Source organism: Chiloscyllium plagiosum, unplaced genomic scaffold (genome assembly GCF_037043375.1).
Source record: "Chiloscyllium plagiosum isolate Xiang-an unplaced genomic scaffold, Cpla_swu_hap1 HiC_scaffold_21, whole genome shotgun sequence".
Taxonomy (NCBI): Eukaryota; Metazoa; Chordata; class Chondrichthyes; order Orectolobiformes; family Hemiscylliidae; genus Chiloscyllium; species Chiloscyllium plagiosum.
This window is the reverse complement of record NW_028270159.1, coordinates 15,825,457-15,848,958: the sequence shown is the minus strand read 5'-3', so window position 1 is coordinate 15,848,958 and position 23,502 is coordinate 15,825,457. Positions and strand designations below refer to the sequence as shown.

The following is a 23,502-nucleotide window of genomic DNA, read 5'->3' as shown; positions in this document are numbered from 1 at the left end:
TGCATAAACAATGGAGGTTAATAGTAAAACTCCTCTGTGAAAATGATTTGTAACTTTTTAGTGTGCTGCTCGTTCGTGTGAATCTTAAACATTGACCAGGTTACAATTTGTAACCATAAATTCTTGTGGTACAGTGGTAGTGCCCTTAACTCTAGGCCAGAAGGTCCAGATTCAGGACAGCCTTCCCCAAATACGTCATATCACATCTGAACAAGTTGATTAAAAATATCTCAAGGTTAAATCCCAAATTCATATTCAGACAAATGGGGACAAGATTTGTTTGTTTCAAATTCACGGAATTGTGTAAAAAGCTCACTGTAAAAAGCTCCTGAAATAATTTAGATTCCTAAATTAACTGAATATACATTTGTTATGTTAATTCATGGTTCCCAACTGCATTTCTAAATTCACTAAACCAGCCAGTATTTCTTATTCACAAAAAAGGATCAGAAGAATCTCTCTCTATTACAGGATGTTTAGTTGTATATCACATTGGGCATGGTGAAAAGACAGGCCTCCATGATCTGCTTAGCTGATAGTGGATTGAACTCATCCCATTGGCATCATTCTGTATGGCACTCTACCCAACTTGGCTAATTCACCTAAATTAAGGTGAATATATACAAGTCATCAGCTACTGGAGATGTCATCAATCCAGTGACATAGAACACTTTGGTTAATCCCAGCCTGCAGTACCGTTGTGAAGAAAAAATAAGGCAGAGTCAGAAGTAAACAAAATAATTGCAAATAATGACAATATTTGCACAAACAGATATGATGTGGAGGTGTCAGGGTTGGCGGAGATGGATAAAGTTAAAAATCACACAACAGCAGGTTATAGTCCAGCAGATCTATTTGGAAGTACAAGCTTTCGGAGCACTGCTCCTTTGTCAGATAGCCAGTGGAGCAGGACCATAAGACACAGAATTTATAGCAAAAGATCAAAGTGTCATACAACTGATGCAATGAATTGAACAAACCTAGATTGCTGTTAAGTCTTAAATCAGTAAGAATGGGTTGCAGGTTTCCATTCATTAAGAAGTAAATCCCAAAACTTCTTTCAAGTCACATTACTGAGATAACTTAAAGTTTTATTTTTAAAAAGTGACACCTCAGATAAAGTCTGTGCTGAGCTACCACTGTTTTTAACGTATGAAACCTTAAGTTATCTTGGGAATGTGACTTGAAAGAAGTTCTGGGATTTACCTATTAATGAATTGAAACCTGCAACCCTTTCGAAAGGATGAAAGACTTAATAGCAATGTAGGTTTGTTCAATACATCGCATCAGTTGTATGCGACTGATCTTTTAATATAAATTCTGTGTCCAATGATCCTGCCCCACTAGCTACCTGACAAAGGAGTAGCGAAGTGAAAATTTGTACTTCCAAATAAACCTGTTGGACTATAACCTGGTGTTAAGATTTTTAGCTACATAAATATAGAGAGCCAATTTAAAAACGTCATCTCAGGTTTTAACTGATGACCTTATGATTTACGTCTATATACTTTATTTAGCTGCTTCTTGATAACAATCATGATAATAAACGCCTCCACAATAATACGATACCAGTACTACAAAACATAGAACATAGAAAGTTACAGTGCAGTACAGGCCCTTCGACTCTCAACGTTGCTCCGACCTGAGAAGTTAATCTGATGCCCACCTAACCTACACCATTCCATTATTATCCATATGTATGTCCAATGCCCATTTAAATGCCCTTAATGTCAGCGAGTCTACTACTATTGCAGGCAGGCCATTCCACACCCTTACTACTCTGAGTAAAGAAAGTACGCCTGATATCTGTCCTAAATTTATTACCCCCCAATTTCAAGCTACATCCCTTCATGTTAGCCTCCACCATCCGAGGAGAAAGGCTCTCATGTCTCGATTAAGTCACCTTCAACCTTCTTCTCTCCAACAAAAACAGCCTAAATTCCCTCAGCTTTTCCTTTTAAGACCTTCTTTCCATACCAGGCAACATGCTAGTAAATCTCCTCTGAACCCTTTCCAAACCTTCCACATCCTTCCCATGATGCAGTGATCAGAACTGTATGCAATACTCCCTGTGCGGCCTTACCAGTGTCTTGTACAGCTGAAGCATGACCGCATGGCTCTGAAACTCAACCAATAAACACCAACACACCATATGTCTTAACAAACTTATCCACCTGGGTGGCAACTTTCAGGGATTTATACACCTGGACACACCGAGAGATCTCTGTTCATCTACACTGCCAAGAATTTTACCACGAGCCCAGTAATCTGCTTTCCTGCAATTTTTCCAAAGTGAACCATCTCACACTTTCCCACATTAAACTCCATTTGCCACTTCTCAGCCCAGCTCTGCATCTTATCTATGTCCCTCTGTAACCCACAATGTCCTCCAGCACTATCCACAACTCTGCCTTCCTTTGTGTCATTTTCAAATTTACTAACCCAACCTTCTATGCCCACATCCAGATCATTTGTAAAAATGACAAACAGCAGCGGCCCCAAAACATCCTTGCAGCACACCACTGGTAACCGAGCTCCAGGATGAACATTTCCCATCAACCACCACCCTCTGTCTTCTTTCAGCTTGCCAATTTCTGCTAAATCACCTTCAATCCTGAAACTCCACATTTTATGCATTGGCCTACCTTGTGCAACCTAATCAAATACCTTCCTGAAGTCCACATACACCACATCAACTGCTTTACCTTCATCCATCTGTTTTTGTCACCTTCTCAAAGAATTCAATAAAGGTTAGTTAGGCATGACCTACCCTTCACACAACCGTGTCGACCATCCCTAATCAAATTATTCCTTTCCAGATGAATATAAATCCTATCTCTTAAATTTTTTCAAACACCTTACCCACAAGCGAAGTCAGGCTCCCTGGCTTATAATTACCAGGGCTGTCCTGACTCCCCTTCTTAAACAAGTGAACAACATTTGCTATTCTCCAGTCTTCTGGCACTACTCCTGTCGACAATGATGACATATATCAAAACTAAAGGCTCTGCAATCTCCTTCCTGGCTTCCCAGAGAATCAGAGGATAAATCCCATATGGCCCAGGGGTCTTAACTATATTCAGATCTTCTGAAATTGCTAAAACCTCCTTTTTTGTCAACCGAAATCCCATCTAATCTAGTAGCCTGTATCTCCATATTCTCACTAACACTGCCCTTTTCCGATGTGAATACTGACGAAAAGTATTTATTAAGTGTTTCTCCTATGTCCTCAGATTCCACACACAACTTTCCACGACTGTCTTTGATTGGCCCTAATCTTACTCTAGTCGTCCTTTTATTCCTGATATACCTATAGAAGGCCCTAGGGTTTTCCTTCATTCTATTTGCCAACAACTTTTCATGTCCCCCCTCCTGGCTCCTCTTAGCCTTCTCTTTAGATTTTTTCTGGCTAACTTATAACTCTCAAGCCCCCTAACTGAGCCTTCATGTCACATTCTCACATAAGCCTTCTTCTTCCTCTTGACAAAAGCTTCAAGTTCTTCAGTAAACCATGGCTCCCTCTCTCGACAACTACCTCCCTGCCTGATAGGTGCATATACTTATCAAGGACATCAGGAGCTGTTCTTTGAAGAAGCTCCACATTTCAAACGTGTCCACCCCTTGCAGTTTCTTCCCCATCCAACGCATCCTAAATTTTGTCTAATCGCATCATAATTGCCTTTCCCCTAGTTATACCTCTTTCCCTGCGGTATATACCTATCCCTGCCCATTGCTATTGTAAACATAAGCGAATTATGGTCACTATTGCCAAATACTAAACTACTTCCAAATCTAACACCTGGTCAGGTTCATTCCCCAGTAACAAATCCAATATGGCAATGCCCCTTGTTGGCTTATCTACATAGTATGTCAGAAAACCCTTCTGCACACATTGAACAAAAACTGACCCATCTAAACTACTTTAACTATTATATTCCCAGTCAACATTGAAGAAGTTAAAGTCCCACATAACAACTACCTTGTTACTCTTGCTCCTATAGAGAATCATCTTTGCTATCCTTTCCTCTACATTCTGGAACAATTTGGAGGCCTATAGAAAACTCCCTACAGGGTGACCTCTCCTTTCCTGTTTCTAACCTCAGCCCAAACTACCTTTGTGGATGAGTCCACAAATGTTATCTCAGCTGCAGTAACAGTACCCTTGATTAACAATGCTCCCCTCTTCCCTTTTACCATCATCTCTGTTCTTATTGAAGTCGCAAGACTTTTTCAAAACTAATCCCTAATGGTTTGGAGATACCGGTGTTGGACTAGGGTGTACAATGTTAAAAATCACAACACCATGTTATTGTCCAACAGGTTTAATTCGAAGCACTCTAGCTTTTTGAGCACCACCCCTTCACCTGATGAAAGAGTGGTGCTCCGAAAGCTAGTGTGATTCCAATTAAACTTGTTGGACTATAACCTGGTTTTGTGTGATTTTTAACTTTGTAATCACTAACGGGTTAGTTGAAATTTTTATACTTTGTGAGCTGTATTTGTACATAAGGTATATTAGTTTCTATGGCACAGTACAAGAAGGAATCATATCACAGGTTGCAATAAAAAAAGAAATTTACAAATGGATATGGATAGGTTATGTGAATGGACAAAAATGTATTGATGGAGTTTAACGTGAGTAAGCGTGAGGTTATCCATTTTGGTTGAAAGAATGGAATGATCATCTATTATCTAAACTGAGAGAAACTTCAAAGTGCTTCAATGCAGACAGATCGGGATGTATGAATCACAGATAAAAAGTACATTGGTACAGCAGGTAAGAAGGAAGATGAATGGAATTTTGGCAGCTTTTGCTAAAGGAAGAGAGCAGAGAAGTGTTGAACACTACAAGGCATTGGTGAGACTGCAATTGGAGTACTGCGTACAATTTTGGTTCGTTTACTTGAGGAAGGACATAGTTGCTTTGGAGGAAGTGCACAGGAGATTCACTAGGTTGATTTCAGAGGTAAGGGGTTTGTCTTCTGAAGAAAGATTGAGAGAAAGGTCTCTCTCTCTGGAATTTAGAAGAATGGGAAGAGATCTAATTGAGGCATGTAAGATGCTAAAGGGGATTGACAGTAAGTGTTGAAAGAAGGCTTCATCTTGTGGGACAAACTAGAATGAGAGGTCATAGCTTTACTTTAAGGGATTGCAAATTTAAATCAGATGAGGAGAAATTCTCTCTCTTAAAGGAGTCATGAATCTATGGAAGAGTGCAATGGTTACCAGGACATTAAGTAAATTGAAGGAGCAGACAGACAGGTTCTTAGTTTGTAACGGATTTAGGTGTTAAAGGGAGCTCACAGGAAAGTAGAACTGAGGTTGAGATGAGATTATCCACAATTGCACTAAATGGCAGAGCAGGCTCAAGGGGCTGAATTGCCTGCTCCTAGTTCTTATGCTCTATGTATAATACAAGGGGTGGCATAGTGGCTCAGTGGTTAGCACTGCTGCCTCACAGTACCAGGCTGTCGGGTTCATTTCCACCCTCTGGCAACCATGTGTGGAGTTTGTACATTCTTCCTATGTTCGCATGGGTTTCCTCTGGTTGTTCCAGTTTCCTCCCACAGTTCAAAAACAGGTGGGCTTAAGTGGGATGCTCTTCTGAGGATCTGTGAGGACTTGATGGGCTGAATGGTTTGCTTCCACTTCGTGGGGACTCTATGAATACAAACAAAAATGGTGCTGGATTGTCGTACAAAGTGCCTTAGAATTGCAGAGTTCCAGAAATCAACCAGGATTACACTATTACCAAGATCTAAAGCTAATGTGCCCATTGAGCATCTGCATTGTAGCAAGCAAAACCTATTTGACCTACAATGTCTTTATTCAAATCTACCTTAGATTATTAGAAGGTGTAACCTCTCGGTCTGCCCAAGTGTCACAACTAAGATTGGGCTGGAGAATGCAACAAGTTTGTGTGGGTACAAGGCTCTAGCAGAAAGCAACTAATTAGCATTAATCAATCATTAAAATCTCTCAGACTAAGGCTAATGATGACTGCTCAAGGAAAAATGTAACACTGGTTAAAAGAGAATATGCACACAGGAAAATGACACAGAAGCAAGAGGAGAATAGCTCAGTCCTTCTCATCAACTTTATACCATCGTAAAAACAGGTGCTTCCTGGATTTGTGGCTGTTTCTGGAAACTATTAATTCTGTGCATGAATCATCATTTTTAAAAAATGCCTGGTTGTGTGCCACAATTGACTCATTTGCATGTTAAATCAAAATTTTTATTTTCCATAAACACAAACGCATGCTGCTGTCAAATTAGTTTGTTGAGCAGAATCAAGTTTTAATCTGCTGGTTTGAAAAGTTGTCCAATGTATGCTTAAGTATCACAACATCTCCAAACCTTTTATCAAAAACTGGCCAGCAATGAGCTTAATTCTTAGATCTCAGTGCAGTAGTGTAATTTCAAGGTGATAAAATTGAGGGAAGACAAATTCTAATTGAACTATGGCAATTTGAGATTTTGAATTCAGTTTAAGCAGCTTTGGTCTACCTACACTAATAAAGTTGTATTTCAACAGTCTTCAGAAGTGAAGCTATTCAACTGTATCAAATTGGTAAAATGCAATCCTTGATGACAACATACATACCCTCTTTAAATGCTTTTTAAAATCCTACTAGCCATTCAGATACAGGATCACAAATAACTCTCTTTCTACACATCCAATAGTCGGCTCTATTCTCCCACATTTTGTCACGCCGTTCATAAATGTTCTTAAAACATTTCTTATAAATTTACAAAATGAAAATATTGTATTATTGATAGCAAACAAAAATTAAATTTCTATTTAGATAAGCACTTTGAAGTGCAGTAGCATAAAAGACCAAGTGTCAAACACTAGATAACTGAGTTAGAATAGATAGATGTTTGATGACTGGTGTGGACATGATTGGCCAAAGGGCAACAAAAGCTTTTACGCTGCAAAAGCTTTTTGACTCTAAACAAAGCACACAAGATATTCATTTCTCACGAATTCTCATTAACAAAATACTATTTTTAATGAATTGTTTACTTATCCACTCGTTTCTTCATTAAAAACTACTACAGTTTGGTAAAGCATTATCAGCCCTTTAGAAATTAGGAAACAATCTTGTAGATAGAGCCAGTGAGAAGTAATTTCAATCAATATTACAGAAATTTACCAACAAGAAAAATTAACTGGTCTTTAATCTTAAGGCTTTTTCTAGTTAGTCTGACTTGCACACTGCTTGCCCTACCCACTGCTTCCCCACAACCATACCTTCTGCTACTTGGGTCTCACCAGTAGAGATAGACAAATTACACAGTAGTCATACAGGGCATTTCAAACAGGATAACAAAATCCCACAGCATGCCACTAATAGATGTTAAATATGTACTATTGGGCCACAAAAGTGAATATTAAATGGGTTGACAAAAAACTTGATCCAAGCTTTTAAGGCAGCTGCAAATGAAAGACAGAAGAGCAGTCAAAATTCCAGATGGATCCTAAGGCTAGAGGTCTTGTATTGCTGGAGGAGTAGAGAGAGGCTGGAGTGGGAAATAATGGGAGACCAAAAACCAACCGAGTGAGGCCAAAGATGATAAATGACTGCAAATTAGTGCTGGCATGAATAGCAGAATTTTGGATAATCTGAAATCTATGGCACATAATGGATGGGAATCTGCCGAGAAAAGCACTGGAACAGCTGAGTTTGGAGGTAGCAAAGGCAACTGGGTTTGAGGCAATACAGGGAGTGAAGTAGCGACAGCATGACGGTGGAGAAACAAAAACAGAATCTCAGCTTTGCTTGAAAGTTATTCAAGTGGCCAGCAAGTTTGATCAAACCTATGGCAACTAAGTTTGATTGGAATAGAAGCCAAAGATAGCTGCCTTCACAGTAAACAAAGGTTATTCCACTTTAGATGTTAGACAGTCCGATAGCACAAAGTCAGTAAAGGGATTGAGACAGTGCTGAATAAGTAAAGATATGCTGACTACATATCTACAGATGATATCAGCAAGGGGCAGCATGTAGATACAGAAAAACACAGTATTTGAACATTATTGCATAGGAACTTAAAAATAATTTATTGTTGGAGATGTGCAGGGTATAATTTAATAGGCAAGGAAGAAATCAAACATGGGCAATCCCTCAAAGCTGGAAATTGGAAGACAGTTTTTGTGCAATAATGGGATGGCTGTCCATGACAAAAGGTCAAAAGAGGATAAAGGATGCAATCTGAAAGATTTTAGTACAATTTTGGTGCTGTGCAGGGATGCAACAAGAACAGTTTTACCAATAACTGAGAAAAGTGAACCTTTTAAAATGACAGCTAGAAAGAGGCCTGGAAGTGAAGCATGTGTTTAGCAATTGAATAGAAATTAGGGCAAGGGAGCAAGATGAGATCTTAAATAAGATAAGCTTAGTGAAAACAGTGAGCCAGAGAAACCAAAGATCAGGGCTGCAAAAAGAAAAACTAAAGATACAAAGTGAATTATATTAAACAAACTGAAAAAAAGTTCATAATCTCCACACACTTGACAATGGAGACAAGGGTAAAAGGGAAGTAAGTTAGCCAAAGGAGAGATTCTAGTAGAAAGTAGAGTTGGAATTATCTTTGTTCTCAAGAAGGATTCTCTAGAAATGGCTGGTTGAAGCAGGGAACCATGAGGCCAGATAGCATTTTTTATGATCCATGAGTTTTTGGTTTAAGCAACTTTGTGCTATATATGTTGTAGTTGCCACTGTTTACATTTAAGAAAGTGAGGAAGGGAGAAATACCAGATGGAAATAACACTGGGAATAAGGGTGAAGGTGTGGGGTTTATGAGGAATTAATATAAACTGTAGATGTACTGTGGAAATAGCAATTGGAGGCAATGGTGTCAATGACAAGACTCCTTCCAGTGTTTGGGGTGGCAGTGGTGGCAAAGCTCCTCCCAGTGATCGAAGGCGACTGCATTGTCAGCAGCAACAATAATTTAGTTGCTCCCAGCAATCAATACAACACTCTCAGACTGACTTAGACTCCAGGACATGGCTAGCTCCAGGTGCCTGCATTGGTGGCTGAGCAGTCCAAACACCTTTTATGGCAATAAAACTTTATACTTAAAGATTTACCTTTTGGCTTTATTTTTCTGTGTTTTTCTCATTCTTGTTTTGTAACCAAAATGGCACCAGATAATGACAACTTTGTACAATTTTCACAGAATTCATGTATCCATACAATACATTTTAATTCTATTCTGCTTCATGGTTACCCTTTGATTGTGCCAACTCCTTTGACCTTTTCATTCTCCTTTCAAACTGTTAAATAGATGGAAGTCTGAAAGTGTAGTTGTAAATTATTTGTAGGTGAATTTTTCCACATAGATTCACAGAAAGAAATGTTGTTATGTGGCATGCAAAGAGGTACATATAGAAGAAAATGATCATTTGTGCCAAAGGAGAATAAAAAGTTTTCAGGAGATGACACAATCAAAAGGGTGACGACGAAGGGGAAGAGAATTAGAATTTATTGTCATGTGTACTCAAGTATAGGAATACAAAGTAGCCATTATCTGGTACCATCTTGTTTACAAAACAAGAATTTAAAAATAAAGTACAAGTTTACAAAAAAAGCCAAAAGGCAAGAAAACGACCAGGTCTTAAAAGTTTAAAATTTTAATCGCCCTAAAAGGTATTTGGAACGCTCAGCCACCAATCCAGGCACATAGGTCGAGCCATGTCCTGGAAACTAAGTCGCCTGACAGTCATGCATCAATTGCTGGGATCAGCCACATTATTGCTGCTGAAGAAAACGCCGCCACTTTCGATCGCTGATAGGAGCCTTGCCGCCACTGCCATCCTGAACCCTGGAAGGAGCCACATCATTGCTGTCGCTGACACCACCACCTCTAATCACTAGGACGGCTGGGACACTGCCGCCATTATGTGAAAGGCCAGCTCTTGGTGTTGTGTTGCCAAAGCCTTTAATCGCCGAGAGGAGACAGGAGGAACCATCACCACTGCCACAACGGCCCACTTTCACAGCACTGCAGTGCTGCTGCCTCCTCCAATCACCGAGAGAAACCTGGGAGGCTGCTGTCTCTGATCCCACCACCTCTGACCACAAGGAGGCTGCCACCACCCCGCGCATGGACTGGTCTCACTGCCATGCCAATACTGTAAGAAGCTTTAAAGAATAGAAAACAAAAAAAAAACCATAAAAGAAACAAAAGTGAAAAGAAGAGAAACAAGGAAAACAGATGGGAGTGGACAAGCTCAGGCTCAGTCCCACTATTATACAGGCAAATATTTTGAAGTACAGTATCCAATAAATTCAGAACAGAAAACGTAACGGGTGCTTACATGGACACGGAAATTAACAATGACTGTAGTGTGCCTTCAAGAGGAATTTGTTTGGTGCTGTTTCTCTTTCAGAAAGATGTTGCTAGTTCTGCCTTATTCAGAAGCAGTGGAGAAACAATTTTCAGCTCAGAGTGTGCTTTTTTAAAAATTAGACAAAAGAAATAGGAATAGGTACAGTCAGGCTCATACAGACCCAGAATTTTAGCTTTGCTTTCAGCTGAAGTTGGGGCTTGAAGCTGATAGATACAGCTCTTGCTCTGCTGCAGCAAACAGCTCAAGCTCTCTCACTGTTTATTTTGGTGTTCCTTTCTCCTAACATGAAAAAAATCTGTTTTGCTAAAGTTGCTTTTGCCAAGGGTGTGTTTAAGAGATGCTGCTCTATAGGAACAATTGATAATTAGTTATTACAATATATTATTTTGTCAAGTATTTCAACAGAGTTTACTTTATGCCAATTTTCTTTTTGGTTCATTTTAAGTGCATTGTAAGAATAAAGTGGATTTTGCTTAAAGCCTAGTAGTGGACCAATTGAATCACATTTGGAACACAGCGCCTTACACTTGCCTTCAGATAATAGTTAGGGTCTAGGGCTACTGCCTTGATTTATTTTGATGGGGTTTGGTCTAGTCCATAACAAAAAATTAGTAAGTTCAGAGGTTGAGGGGGGAAAAGCGAAAATATAAAGGGAAGAGGCTTCACAGTGTGAGGAACAATTGGAATTTTAAAAAGATCAAAATGGGATGCAGAACAAGTTTAGGTTGTCATACATGTGGATGTGGTGGCAGTAATAGGAGAAAGAGAATAAGCGGGGACTCAAGACTGACCACACCAATATTGACGAAGTTGGCAAACATCACATTTGCCACTCCAAACCTTCAGCAAGCAATTCTTTACACATAATTCTGAAAAATAATATAGCCAGCCTCTGGTATTATTTCACAAACATCCCCCAGAATCCTTATATGTAAATAACTGCATCAGTGCAGTTCTGCAGATCTATTGAATTAGTCCTATTTCCCTACTCTTTCTCTTAAATCTTCTGAGTTTCCAATTGAATAATTATCCAATTCCCTTTCGAAGCTGACTACTGAATCTACTTCCACTACCCATTTTGGAAGTAATTCTGAAATTATCACATTTCTGGCATACAATTAAGTAGATGCAGCCAGTACTGTCCACCTCGCTCCCAATGATCCTACACCAACCAGTTTACGTTCAAAATTAAATTACAAAGTGCTCTAAAAAGGTAATAAAATATGAAACAATTTATATCTGAAAGCAAAATAGCAAGGAGGGTTTAAACCAATCTGGCAGGGGGTGGGTTCCAAAGTTGGAGGGTGAAGAAAGAGAAAGTTGAGGATAGTACAGAAGTTAACGTGAGCAAGTTAAGTAGTAAAGGCAGTATTGGTACTCTTAGTACTAGATAGGGCAGGCAAGAGCATGGAAGGAAGCAAGGGAAATCTGGGTTAATCTGTACTTATTTCAATGCAAGAAGTCTGACAGGTAAGGCAAATAAACTCAGGGCACGGATAGGTATATAGGACTGGGATATTATAGATATTTCAGAAACGTGATTCAGGGATGCTCAGGACTGGCACCTCAATGTTCTAGGGTACAGATGCTATCGGAAGGATGAGAAGGAGAGGCAAAAGCTGAAGGAAAATTGCGTATTTGATTAGGGAGAACATCACAGTAGTACTGAGAGAGGACATTCTTGAAGTTTTTTTTCCACTGAGTCCGTAGAATTGAGAAATAAAAAAGGGGAGATCATTTTGATAGCTATTGTACAATGGTTGTAATAGTAGGGGATTTTAACTTTCCGAATATCGGCTGGGGCTGCCTTAGCGTTAAGGGCTTACATTTGTTCAGGAAGAATTTCTCATGCAGTATGTAGATAGCACAATAGAGATGGGGCAAAACTTGACCCCTCTTGGGGAATAAGCCAGGGCAATTAATGGAAGTGTTAGTGGGGAGCGCTTCGGGACCAATGACCATAATTCCATTAGTTTAAAATTGCTATGGAAAAGGATAGGTTTGGTCCACAAGCTAAAGTTCAAATTGGGGGAAGGCCAACTTTGAAGGTCTTAGATAGGAACTTTCAAAAATTGATTTAGGGAGGCTACTTGCAGGAAAAAGGATACCTGGTAAGAGGGAGGCTTTCAAAAGTGAGGGTTCAGGATATTCTTGTTAGAGTGAAGCATGTTCCTGTTAGAGTGAAGGATAAAGCTGGCATGAGTATGGAACTCTGGATGACTAGAGTCATTGAGACTCCAGTTCGAGAAAAAGGAGGAGGCATATGACATATATAGGCAGCTGGAAACTAGTGAATCCTTGAGTAGAGAGGGCGTCAGAGTACACTTGAGATGGAAGTCAGGAGGGCTAAAAGGGGACACGAGATGGTTTTGGCAGATAAGGTAAAAGAAAATCTAAAGAGTCTGCAAGTGCAGGAAAGGAAAAAAAGTAATGAGGGAGAGAATAGACCTCTTAAAGATCAACAAGGTTGTTTATGTGCAGAGGCACAAGATATGGGTGAGATCCTAAATGAATATTTCTTGTCAGTATTTATCATCAAGGAAGGCATGGATTCTAAGAAACTTGAGGAAATAAACAGTGATGTCTTGAAGAGAGATCACATTACAGAAGAGGGGGTACAGGAAGTCTTAAAAATGCATTAAGGTAAATAAATCCCCAGGACCTGATGAAGTGTATCCCAAGACTACTCAGGAAGCTAGGGAGGAAATTGCAGGGCCCTTGGCAAAGCTGCTTGTATCATCGACAGCCACAGGTGAAGTGCCGAAAATTGGAGGGTGCCTAATGCTGTGCTCTGATTTAACAAAAGCTACAGGGAAATGCCTGGGGATTACAGACTGTTGAGCCTTACATCTGTAATGTGTAATTTGTTAGAGGGGATTCTCACAGACAGGATCTACAGGCATTTGGAAATGGCAAAGACCCATTTGGGATAGTCAGTATGGCTTTGTGCATGGGAAATTGAGTCTCAAATTTGCTTGAGTTTTTTTTGAAAGGGTAACCAAGAAAGTAGATGAGGGCAGTGCTGTAGACATATGCGTACTACCCTCTATGTAAAGTCGTTGCCCCTCAGGTTCCCTTTTATTCTTTCCCCTCTAACTCTAACATAATACCCTCTATTCCTCGATTCCCAACCCTAGGAAAAAGATTTAGTGTATTCACCCTATCCATGTTGTTGTGGTTCTGTTCGCCAAGCTGGGAATTTGTGTTGCAGACATTTCGTCCCCTGTCTAGGTGACATCAGTGCTTGGGAGCTTCCTGTGAAGCGCTTCTCTGAGCTTTCCTCCGGCATTTGTAGTGGTTTGAATCTGCCGCTTCCGGTTGTCAGTTCCAGCTGTCCGTTGCAGTAGTCGGTATATTGGGTCCAGGTCGATGTGCTTATTGATTGAATCGGTGGATGAGTGCCATGCCTCTCGGAATTCCCTGGCTGTTCTCTGTTTAGCTTGTCCTATAATAGTAGTGTTGTCCCAGTCGAATTCATGTTGCTTGTCATTGGTGTGTGGGGCTACTAAAGATAGCTGGTCGTGTCATTTCGTGGCTAGTTGGTGTTCATGGATGCGGATCGTTAGCTGTCTTCCTGTTTGTCCTATGTAGTGTTTTGTACAGTCCTTGCATGGGATTTTGTACACTACATTGGTTTTGCTCATGCTGGGTATTGGGTCCTTCGTTCTGGTGAGTTGTTGTCTGAGAGTGGCTGTTGGTTTGTCTGCTGTTATGAGTCCTAGTGGTCGCAGTAGTCTGGCTGTCAGTTCGGAAATGCTCTTGATGTATGGTAGTATGGCTAGTCCTTTGGGTTGTGGCATGTCCTCGTTCCGTTGTCTTTCCCTTAGGCATCTGTTGATGAAATTGCGGGGGTATCAGTTTTAGGCGAATACATTGTATAGGTGTTCTTCTTCCCCTTTTTGCAGTTCTGGTGTGCTGCAGTGTTTTGTGGCTCTTTTGAATAGTGTCTTGATGCAACTTCTTTTGTTTGTGTTGGGGTGGTTGCTTTCGTAGTTTAGGAGTTGGTCTGTGTGTGTGTGGCTTTCCTGTACACCTTTGTGGTGAATTCTCCGTTAGGTGTTCTCTGTACCATCACGTCTAGGAATGGGAGTTGGTTATCCTTTTCTTCCTCTCCAGTGAATCGGATTCCTGAGAGGGTGGCGTTGATGATCCGGTGTGTGTTCTCTATTTCTGTGTTTATCCTATCCATGTCTCTTAAATACTTCTATAACACCCCGTCTCAGTTTCTTACAGTCTAAAGAAGAAAGTTCTAGCTTGTCCAACCTCTCCTTATAACTCAGGCCTTTGAGTTCTGGCAACATCCTTGTAAATTTCTTCTGCACTCTTTCTAGTTGAATAACATCTTTCTCATAGTAAGGTGACCAAAACTGAACACAATACTCCAAGTGCAGCCTCACCAATGTCCTGTACAACTGCAACATAACTTCCCAACTTCTATAATCAGTGCCCTGACTGATGAAGGCCAATGTGCCCAAAGCCTTCTTCACTGCCCTGTCTACCTGTGACTCCACTTTCAGAGAATCATTCACCTGAACTCCAAGGTCCCTCTGTTCAATCACACCCTTTGAGGCCCTACTATTCACCATGAAACTCCTACCTTGATTTGACTTTCCAAAATATAAGTCCTCACACTTATCTATATTAAACTCCATTTGCCATTTCTCAGCCCATTTCCCCAACTGATCAAGGTCTTGCTGTAACTTCTGATAAACCTTCCTCACTGTCTACAATACCACCTATTATAGTGTCATCAGCAAACTTACTAATCACTCCTTGGGCATTCTCATCTAAATAACTGATATAGATAACAAACAATAATGGGCCCAACACCGACCCAAGGCACTCCACTAATCACAGGTCTCCAGTCCAACAATCATTCTTCCATTATAACCCTCTGTTTCCTATCAAGCCAATTATGTATTCTATTTGTCAGCCCCACCCCCGGATTCCATGCAATCTCACCTTCCAGGAGATTCACCTGCAATCTCCTACCATGTGGAGCATTATCAAATGCCTTACTGAAATCAATACAGATTATGTCTACCACCTTGCCCTTGTCAACCTTCCTGGTCACTTCATCAAAGAGCTCTAACAAATTTGTGAGGTATGATCTCCCATGCATAAAGCTATGCTGACTATTCCTAATCCAACCCTGTCATTCCAAATGCATGCATGTCTCGTCTCTCAGAATCTTCTCAAGTAACCAACCTACACAGATGTTAAGCTTACTGGCCTATAGTTCCCAGGACTTTCTTTGCAGTCCTTCATGAATAAGGGCTTAGTATTCATTACCGTCCAGATTTCCAGGACCTCACCCGTGGCTAACAATGATGCAAAAATATCAGCTAGGGTTTCCGCAATTTCTTCTCTAGCCTTTTGCAGTGTTCCTGGATATTGTCAGGACCAGGAGATTTATCCACCTTCATTGATTCTAATATATCTATCACCTTCTCCACTGTGATATGGACAGTCCCCAAGATATCACCACTAACTTCCCCAAGTCTTCATGTCTTTCTCCACAGTTAACACAGAGGAGAAATATTCATTGAGGACTTCGCCCATCTCCTGCAGTTCTACACATACATGTCCACTTGGGTCCTTGAGAAGTCCTATTCTTTTTAGTTTTTTTTTCCTTTAATATACTTAATGAACCTCTTTGGATTCACCCTAATCTTCTCAGCCAAGGCTATCTCATGCCCCTTTTTCATCTACCTGATTTCCTTCTTCAGTAAACTTCTGTATCCCCTATATCTCTCCAGGGATTCCCTCGATTCCAGCTGCCTGTACCTGAGCCATGACTCCTTTTTTCTGGTCAATGTCTCAATATCTTGTCATCTAGGGTTCCCTATTCTTGCCAACCTTGCCCTTCACCCTTGCAGGAACATACAGACCTTCAACTCTAGCTATCTCACTTTTATAGCCCTCCCACTTGCCAGAGGTCCCTTTGCCTGCAAAGACATTACTCCAGTCAACCCCTGCAAGCTCTTGTCTAATTCCACCAAAACCTGCCTTGCTCCAATTTAGAACTTGAAACTGTGTACTAGTTTTGTCCCTCTCCAAACCCATTTTAAAATTAATAGAACTATGGTCACGAGTGCCAAAGTGCTCTCTCACTATTACCTCTTTCACCTGTCCTGCCCTATTTCCCACGAGTAGGTTGATTTTTTTACTCCTTCCCGAGCGGGGCTCTCTATATGCTGCTCACAGAAACTCTCCTGAATTCACTTAACAAATTCCACCCCATCTAAGCCCTTATCCCAGTCAATGTTAGGAAAATTAAAATCCCCTACTCTGGCATCACAATTGCTCCAGCAAGTCTTGCCAGTCTCCCTGCACATTTGTTCCTTTAATTCCTGATATCTACTTGGGGGCCTATAGTACAACCCCAGTGACTTCACTATCCCCTTATTTCTTAGCTCCACAAAACCTCACTGGATGATCCTTCAGCTATTTCATCTCTGCTTACTGCTGTGATACTCGCCTTAATCAAAAATGCAATGCCTCCCCCCCCTGTTTCCACCACCTCTGTCCTGCACCTGTACCCTGGCACATTAAGCTGCCAGTCCTGATCCTCCATTAGCCATGTTTCTGTAATGGCTATAATATACTAGTCCCATGTACCTATCCACAACCCAAGTTCATTGACCTTACCTGTCAGTCTGCTTGCATTGAAACATCCAACAGGCATTCCTTGCTCTCTGACCTGTCTCTTCAACTTACTATTTTATCCTTCCAGTCTTGCAGTTGCCTCCCTGCTGTTGAGAATCCCACCCCCAACATCTAGTTTAAACCCTCCCTTGTAGGACTAGAGTGTTAAAGAACAAAGGGGTACAGGTTCATAGCTTTTTGAAAGTGGAGTCAAAGGTAGACAGGGTGGAGAAGGCAGCTTTCCGCATGTTTGTTTTCATTGGTCAGAGCATTGAGTATTGGAGTCAGGATGTCTTGAAGCTGTACAAACTGTAGGCCACATTTAGAGAGTACCCACGTGCAGTTCTGGTTGTCCCACTGCAGAAAGAATATTATTAAACAAGAAAGAACTCAAAAAAGATTTACTAAGATGCTACCTGGTCCAGAACGTTTGAGTTATAAGAGGCTGGATACGCTGGGACTTTTTCCCTGAAGCATAGATAAGGTAGAGAACAAACAGCTTTTCCCCATGGTAGTGGAGTCTAAAACTAGAGAGCATACATTTAAGGTGAAAGGGGAGCAATACAAAGGGGTTCAGAGGGATACTTTTTCACACAGGGTGATGAGTGTCTGGAACAGGCTGCCACAGGTAGTGGTGGAGACAATTTTATGATTTAAGAAACATTTGGACAAGCACATAGATGGCCTGGGTATGTAGGGATATGGACCAAATGGGACTAGATTAATTGTGAAAACTGGGCACATGGACACATTGGGCCAAAGGACCTGTTTTCATGCTGTAAACCTCCACAGCTCTATGACTCTTATCACTACACTGCAAAACATAAAAAAAAATTCCCAGAAAATCCAAGTATTTTCTCAAACACAAAATATTTATGGTTAATTTAACCATTAATTAAATTATTATGATGTAGTAAAGATGCAAAAGAGAATTACTTCTTCATATTATTCTTGGGGTGCTGGGATGTCCTAAGCTTTCAATGCTTTTAATAATTTTGATAATAATTCATTGTGGCCTGAACTAATTTATTTTTGAGTATAATATACAGCATGGAGAGTTAAAATTGCTACTAAAGCACGTTATGAATAACAACTCCTTCCTTCCTGTTATGTCATGTCTAAAATAGGCTGTATTTGGACTTAGCATTTGTCTTCTTCCTTTCTTAGTTTTCAAGCTACTTCAAGATAACGCTGTTCCTATATAGCTAGAAATATAATTTGACAAGTGATTGCCTTCAAACTCGAAAAGCTTATTTAATTTTGAGAGGCTTCTAAAAAGAGAATTCCTTTGATTGTTTAGTTTGTAACCTTGCATGCCAAAGAGACAGGAGACCTAGAAAGTTCCAAGCATGTATGCAGTAAATAGAACTGAATCACTTTCATGTTGCCAAATATGTCACTTAGAATTTAACTAAGCTACTGACCAGGAAGGATGATAAAGCACAATGACATTTGTGGGGGTAGTTAAGAAAAGTTTAAAAAAAATAGTCACTGGTACAATCTTTGTTTTGTTATTGGACCTGTAATGCACAAATGTAGACTAAAAATGTAAAGACACTCGGTCAAAGCCCACGTTTGCAAATGAGAATTTGGTTCAAAAAGAGTGCCTAATCGCAAGCATCAACTCACTTTCCATTATGGTGTATTTTCAAATGACAAATCTAAACTAACCCAAATCAAGATGTGTAATAGATACAAATGGACAATTAATATCTTGTTTTCTCTACAACAAGGGAACTGTCAATGAAATAAATGCTTAAAGAATCCGACCACACAGCAACTTGCAATCATAGCGAGTGTAAATGTCAGTTTCAGTTTCTTTTTAAATATGTAAATAATTAATCTGCAGTATATTAACTGCTTTATCAACCATTTAACTCTTTCCAAACTAAATCAAACACAGTCTGATATTTACAAAACAATCTTCACATACTTGTTTTCCTTTAAAGGTAATTGGCTGGCTTTGACTTCAAATGTCAACTATAACATTGATAGTATTTGAATAATTCCTTCTTGCTCAGTTTAACTAAAAACCATTTCACCTATATCTGATATTTGCCAAAATAAATTTTGTTTTTTTATTTTACTGAGTAATATTCTAACTGAAAACCTAGTTATTGCATTTCATGCTGATTTACAGGTAACAATTGTTACTATATTTCAATTAACTATCTTTTAAGTCAGTCTAACAGCATTCCTTGAAAATTCAGAAAATGAGCGAGTACTATACTGTTTCAAGTAAACATACAAGATTTACATAACATTTTATGTTTACTGATGAAACCACATTTCTCCAATTTTCTCCAATTGAGAAATACAATTGATATTGTCGACCCAACAAGTCAGTTGAGAAACACATCCGTTATCAAGTAGGACCAAAAAAAAGTTAGTAAAAGGCAGCTGCTAGTTTAAATTTCTGTGCACCAAAACTTACATTGAATATACAGAACAGAAACTAGTCATTTGGAACAACTGACTTAAGCTATTATGTTCCATATAAGCCTCTTTCTATGCCATCAGCATATCTTTATATTCCTTTCTCTTTCATGTATTAAAATGATTTGACTTAAATGTATCAATGCTATTCACTTCAACTAATCTTGTGGTAATAAGTTCCATATGATTTGGAGATGCTGGTATTGTACTGTGGTGTACAAAGTTAAAAATCACAACACCAGGTTATAATCCAACAGGTTTATTTGGAAGCACTAGCTTTCGGAACGCTGCTCCTTCATCAGGTGGTTGTGGAGTATAAGATCATAGACATAGAATTTATAGCAAAAGTTTACAATGTGATGCAACTGAAATTATATATGGAGAGAGACCTGGATTGTTTGTTAAGTCTCTCATCTTTTAGAATGACCATGCTGGTTTCAGTTCTTTCGTATGTGAATCCCAGAACTTTTTAAAAATTACATTCTCAAGTGAGGAAACTGGTGAAATTCTTGGCCCCGCCTGCATTCCTGATGAAGAGCTTATGCTCGAAAGATCGACTCTCCTACTCCTCAGATGCTGCCTGACCAGCTGTGCTTTTCCAGCACCACACTTTTTGACTTTGAGCTCCAGCATCTGCAGTCCTCACTTTCTCCCAGTCGGACCGTTTACATTAGGAGGAGAAATCTTTTCAGAAGGTTGTGCGACTTGGAATCCTCTGCCCGAGAAGGCAGCGAAGGTGGGGGTCATTGAATATCTTTAAGACAGAGGGGAATAGCTTATTGTTAGGTAGAGAAATCAAAGGTTGTTGGGAGTAGATGGGAATATGGAATTTGAAACATGAAATATCAGCTATGATTTTATTGAATGGCAGAGTAGGCTCAAGGGGCCAAATGGTCCACTTCTGATATTGTTTGTTCATATCCTTTTAATATGGGAGCACTCAATTTACTCTTTTAAAATGACTTTTATGACCTGTATCACTACTGTGTAGTTTTACCCCAATTCCTTTTAGATTCTTAATTTCCAAACAGAGATGTCAGTGCTGGGCCAATTCTGCCCCAATTTTAGAAAAGCAATGTTAACTTTTCTATTTCTCAAACTCATTGATCTTCATTAGTGTACCAATGGTAACATGATTTTAGACAATTTCTGCTCTTAAACTACATTTGCTCAAAGCTGCCTAAAGGCCTTTACTATATCAGAAAAACTGAATTTCTTCCCATTGTACCAAGCTACATCAGAACCCAAGTTCCAAATTTGGGAGAACAGCAATTCCAATTGTAAAATACTTAAAGCTCTAATAATTGAAAGATATTTTAGACTTCCTACTTTATAAGCTAAGTTATCAATTTACTAGGAAATGGAGCAATGAATGATGGTTCAGCTGCAACAACAATCTGATCAAGGAATCTGAATCACATTAGTTCATGTCTTCAATACAAAATATCATAAAATTTGTCTCTGATGTTTCAAGAATTAATAAAGAAAGGATAGGAGCTGACCTCCTATAGTATAGCTTGTTGGTCATCAGAATTTTATGTCACATCATATCACTCATTATTATTTAACAAGACAAACATTTACATCTGGGATATCACTTTCTGAACAGACTTTAAAAAAGGAACTACTTTAAGCAAAGCTATAATCTAAGGTAGAATTGTGGTGAACAGTTGTCCTTTAAGGCCACCAATTACACTTTGGTTTGGGGTGGAAGAAGGAGTTTTCTAAGGAGGGACTTGTCTTGAAATACACTAGGCTTACTCAGGCATGATTTGCTCTGGACTTACCGACATATCCAAACATAGCATTTCCTGTTTGGTGAGCATGTTAAATGCAGGGTGATCAATTTCTTGCATTACTCCAGATAATTTAAGACATGATTGCAGCATGAACTTACCAATATACTGTTCGGCTAAGATGTCAGCTGATAATAAGTTGATTGATAACTCAAATTGCTAAATCTACTAGCTGTAAAATACAAACTGCTATGGTGGATGATAGACAGATCATGTTTTCACTGGTTGTGAAGTTCAAGACTGTCTCCAACTGAGTTTGTAAATTTATTTTTACAACAGCTTTGAGGAAGTTGGTAGCAATTGTCAGTCATTTGTAATGTCCACATTAAAAGGTTAACAGGTAAGTGATGAAAAATGTCAAAAATCAAGAAACTACTCAGATTGTAAACAGATATTTTGAGGTAGTTTTACTCAGGTTTAAAACTTTCCTCTTTGCACACATGTAAGACCACCATCAATGGTCATACATTTTACTGTTGCTAGGACTGCTATAATTGACAGTTAAATTCTTACCAAAATCATATTTATACTTTGTACATTTATACAAATAATTATAATCTGCCACAAAGCAACAAATACACAGTATCCCTAATTTCTCTGCACAATCCACAAGCAATTTTCTTACAAATTACAAATAACCGTTTCAATCCAATTGACCAAGATTGGGTTTTTTTTAAATGGATGTCCTCTCCCTTCATCATCAACTTCACATGGTGTCTAATTTGCATTAACAATGTAATTTTCTAGGTGACAGAAGCAAACAGTTCTGCTTCCTTCAGCAACAATATTTACCAGCGATTATCTCTGTGCCCTCATGAGCTCACCTCGTTCGCCCTCACGGGTAAAACCTTTCTAGAAGAATCTGAATGCAAGGTATGTTTGGATACAGCCAAGCATTGCCATGCATATCCAAGGCGTGAGAGGCAGCATTTCTCCTTCAGGATTTACCCAATTTACTACTGGTTGGGGGAGGGGGAGAAACATTGTAATAACTTGCAACCTATTAAAATACCTTTGTCTGCCGTGATCAGGTGCCCAATGCGCACACTACCGACTTGTTTCTTGCTTAAAATTCCATTTCCTTTCCTTGACTCTTCGTCTTTTACAGTAACAGAAATTCCCATTAACATAAATCAAACCACTTGAGATACTGCAATTTTTAATTCAGTATGATTCGATCATAAACAATTCGGCTTATTGATCTCCTCTTGGCTTAGACCGTTGGTTCTCCTTTCACATCAGGTAAAAATCAAAAAGGTTTTAACCATAGTAAAAAAAATTACACAATCATCTTCTACCCAAGCCGATTTTGCATCCAATTCATATTAATACTTATATTAATCAATCCCATAAAAATGCATTTTAAAACATAAAGCCTGTAAGTTTTAAAATCGCAAGTAATCGTTTAGATGGTTAAATAGCTCAGAAGTGATCATTAACCAGTTTGCAAATAATTACAGGCATTTTCCTCAACTCGTTTTCACCCTTCACTGATTTCGAACCGAGTGGCATAAGTGTCAACAGATTTGACCAAACACACTTTGTTTTTCATTTTTTCCCCCCCTGAATCTCACTCACCCACAGCTCCGTTCCCCAGCTCATGGTCGGCGTGCAATTCCAGAATTAAGATGAAAAAATAGTCTGAACAAAGTCTAAAAGCGAACAGGCAACTGCTAATTGACACAAAACAAAGTGGCGACAATCCGCTACGGGTCGAAAAGAGTTATTGTGAATTGGGTTCGGGGTTCATTCCTCCTTCATGGTTTTCCGTTAGACTCTTCCTCCCCCTCTCCCCACTCTGAGTTGGTGACAATATGGCCAACGGCTGACAGGGCGGGAGCGCGCTCAGGAGGACGGAGCGCGGCACAAGGGGGAGGGGAGGAGAGGAGGCGGGGCAGGGAAACTGTAGGTGTGATTTTCTGGGGTGGGGGGCTGCGGCAGAGGAGGAGAAAGGGAAGGTTTGTAGACGCGGCGAAGTTTCTCGGGGGTGGGGGCGAAGTTTAAGAGCATATGTGTGCGCGCGCGCGCGCGCCAAGAGGGGAATTTGTGTCCCAATGGGCGCGGGATTGTTTTGCAATGAAGAAGGGACTGTCCCAATGGGGATGGTGGTGTCTCAAAGGAAATGGGTTGTGTTACAATTGGGCGAGAGAAGTGTCCTAGAGAGGAAAGGTTACACATCCCAAAGGGGAAGTGCCTCCCCAAAATGGGAGGGGGTGGCCCAAAGGAACAGTGGGCGTGATGTATTGGAGGAGGCGCTGGC

General features: G+C 39.8%; 1 protein-coding gene across 10 annotated transcripts in view; it reads right to left on the bottom strand.

Moving 5' to 3' along the window:
* fnbp1b (formin binding protein 1b) overlaps nucleotides 1-23,176 on the bottom strand; it is a 209,427-nt gene extending 186,251 nt beyond the window's left edge. For 4 of the 10 annotated variants that reach the window (XM_087998314.1, XM_087998320.1, XM_087998321.1 and 1 more), the window contains exons 1-2: nucleotides 22,821-23,174; nucleotides 5,465-5,661 (exon numbers count right to left, since the gene is read on the bottom strand). In XM_087998314.1, the coding sequence (XP_087854440.1) occupies nucleotides 5,465-5,518 (54 nt within the window). In that variant the 5' untranslated portion in view covers nucleotides 5,519-5,661; nucleotides 22,821-23,174. Of the gene's footprint in view, nucleotides 1-5,464; nucleotides 5,662-22,820 lie in introns of all 10 variants that reach the window. The other 6 variants (XM_087998316.1, XM_087998318.1, XM_087998317.1 and 3 more) reach the window with 4 other exon arrangements.
* Between the last annotated feature and the right edge of the window lie 326 nt (nucleotides 23,177-23,502).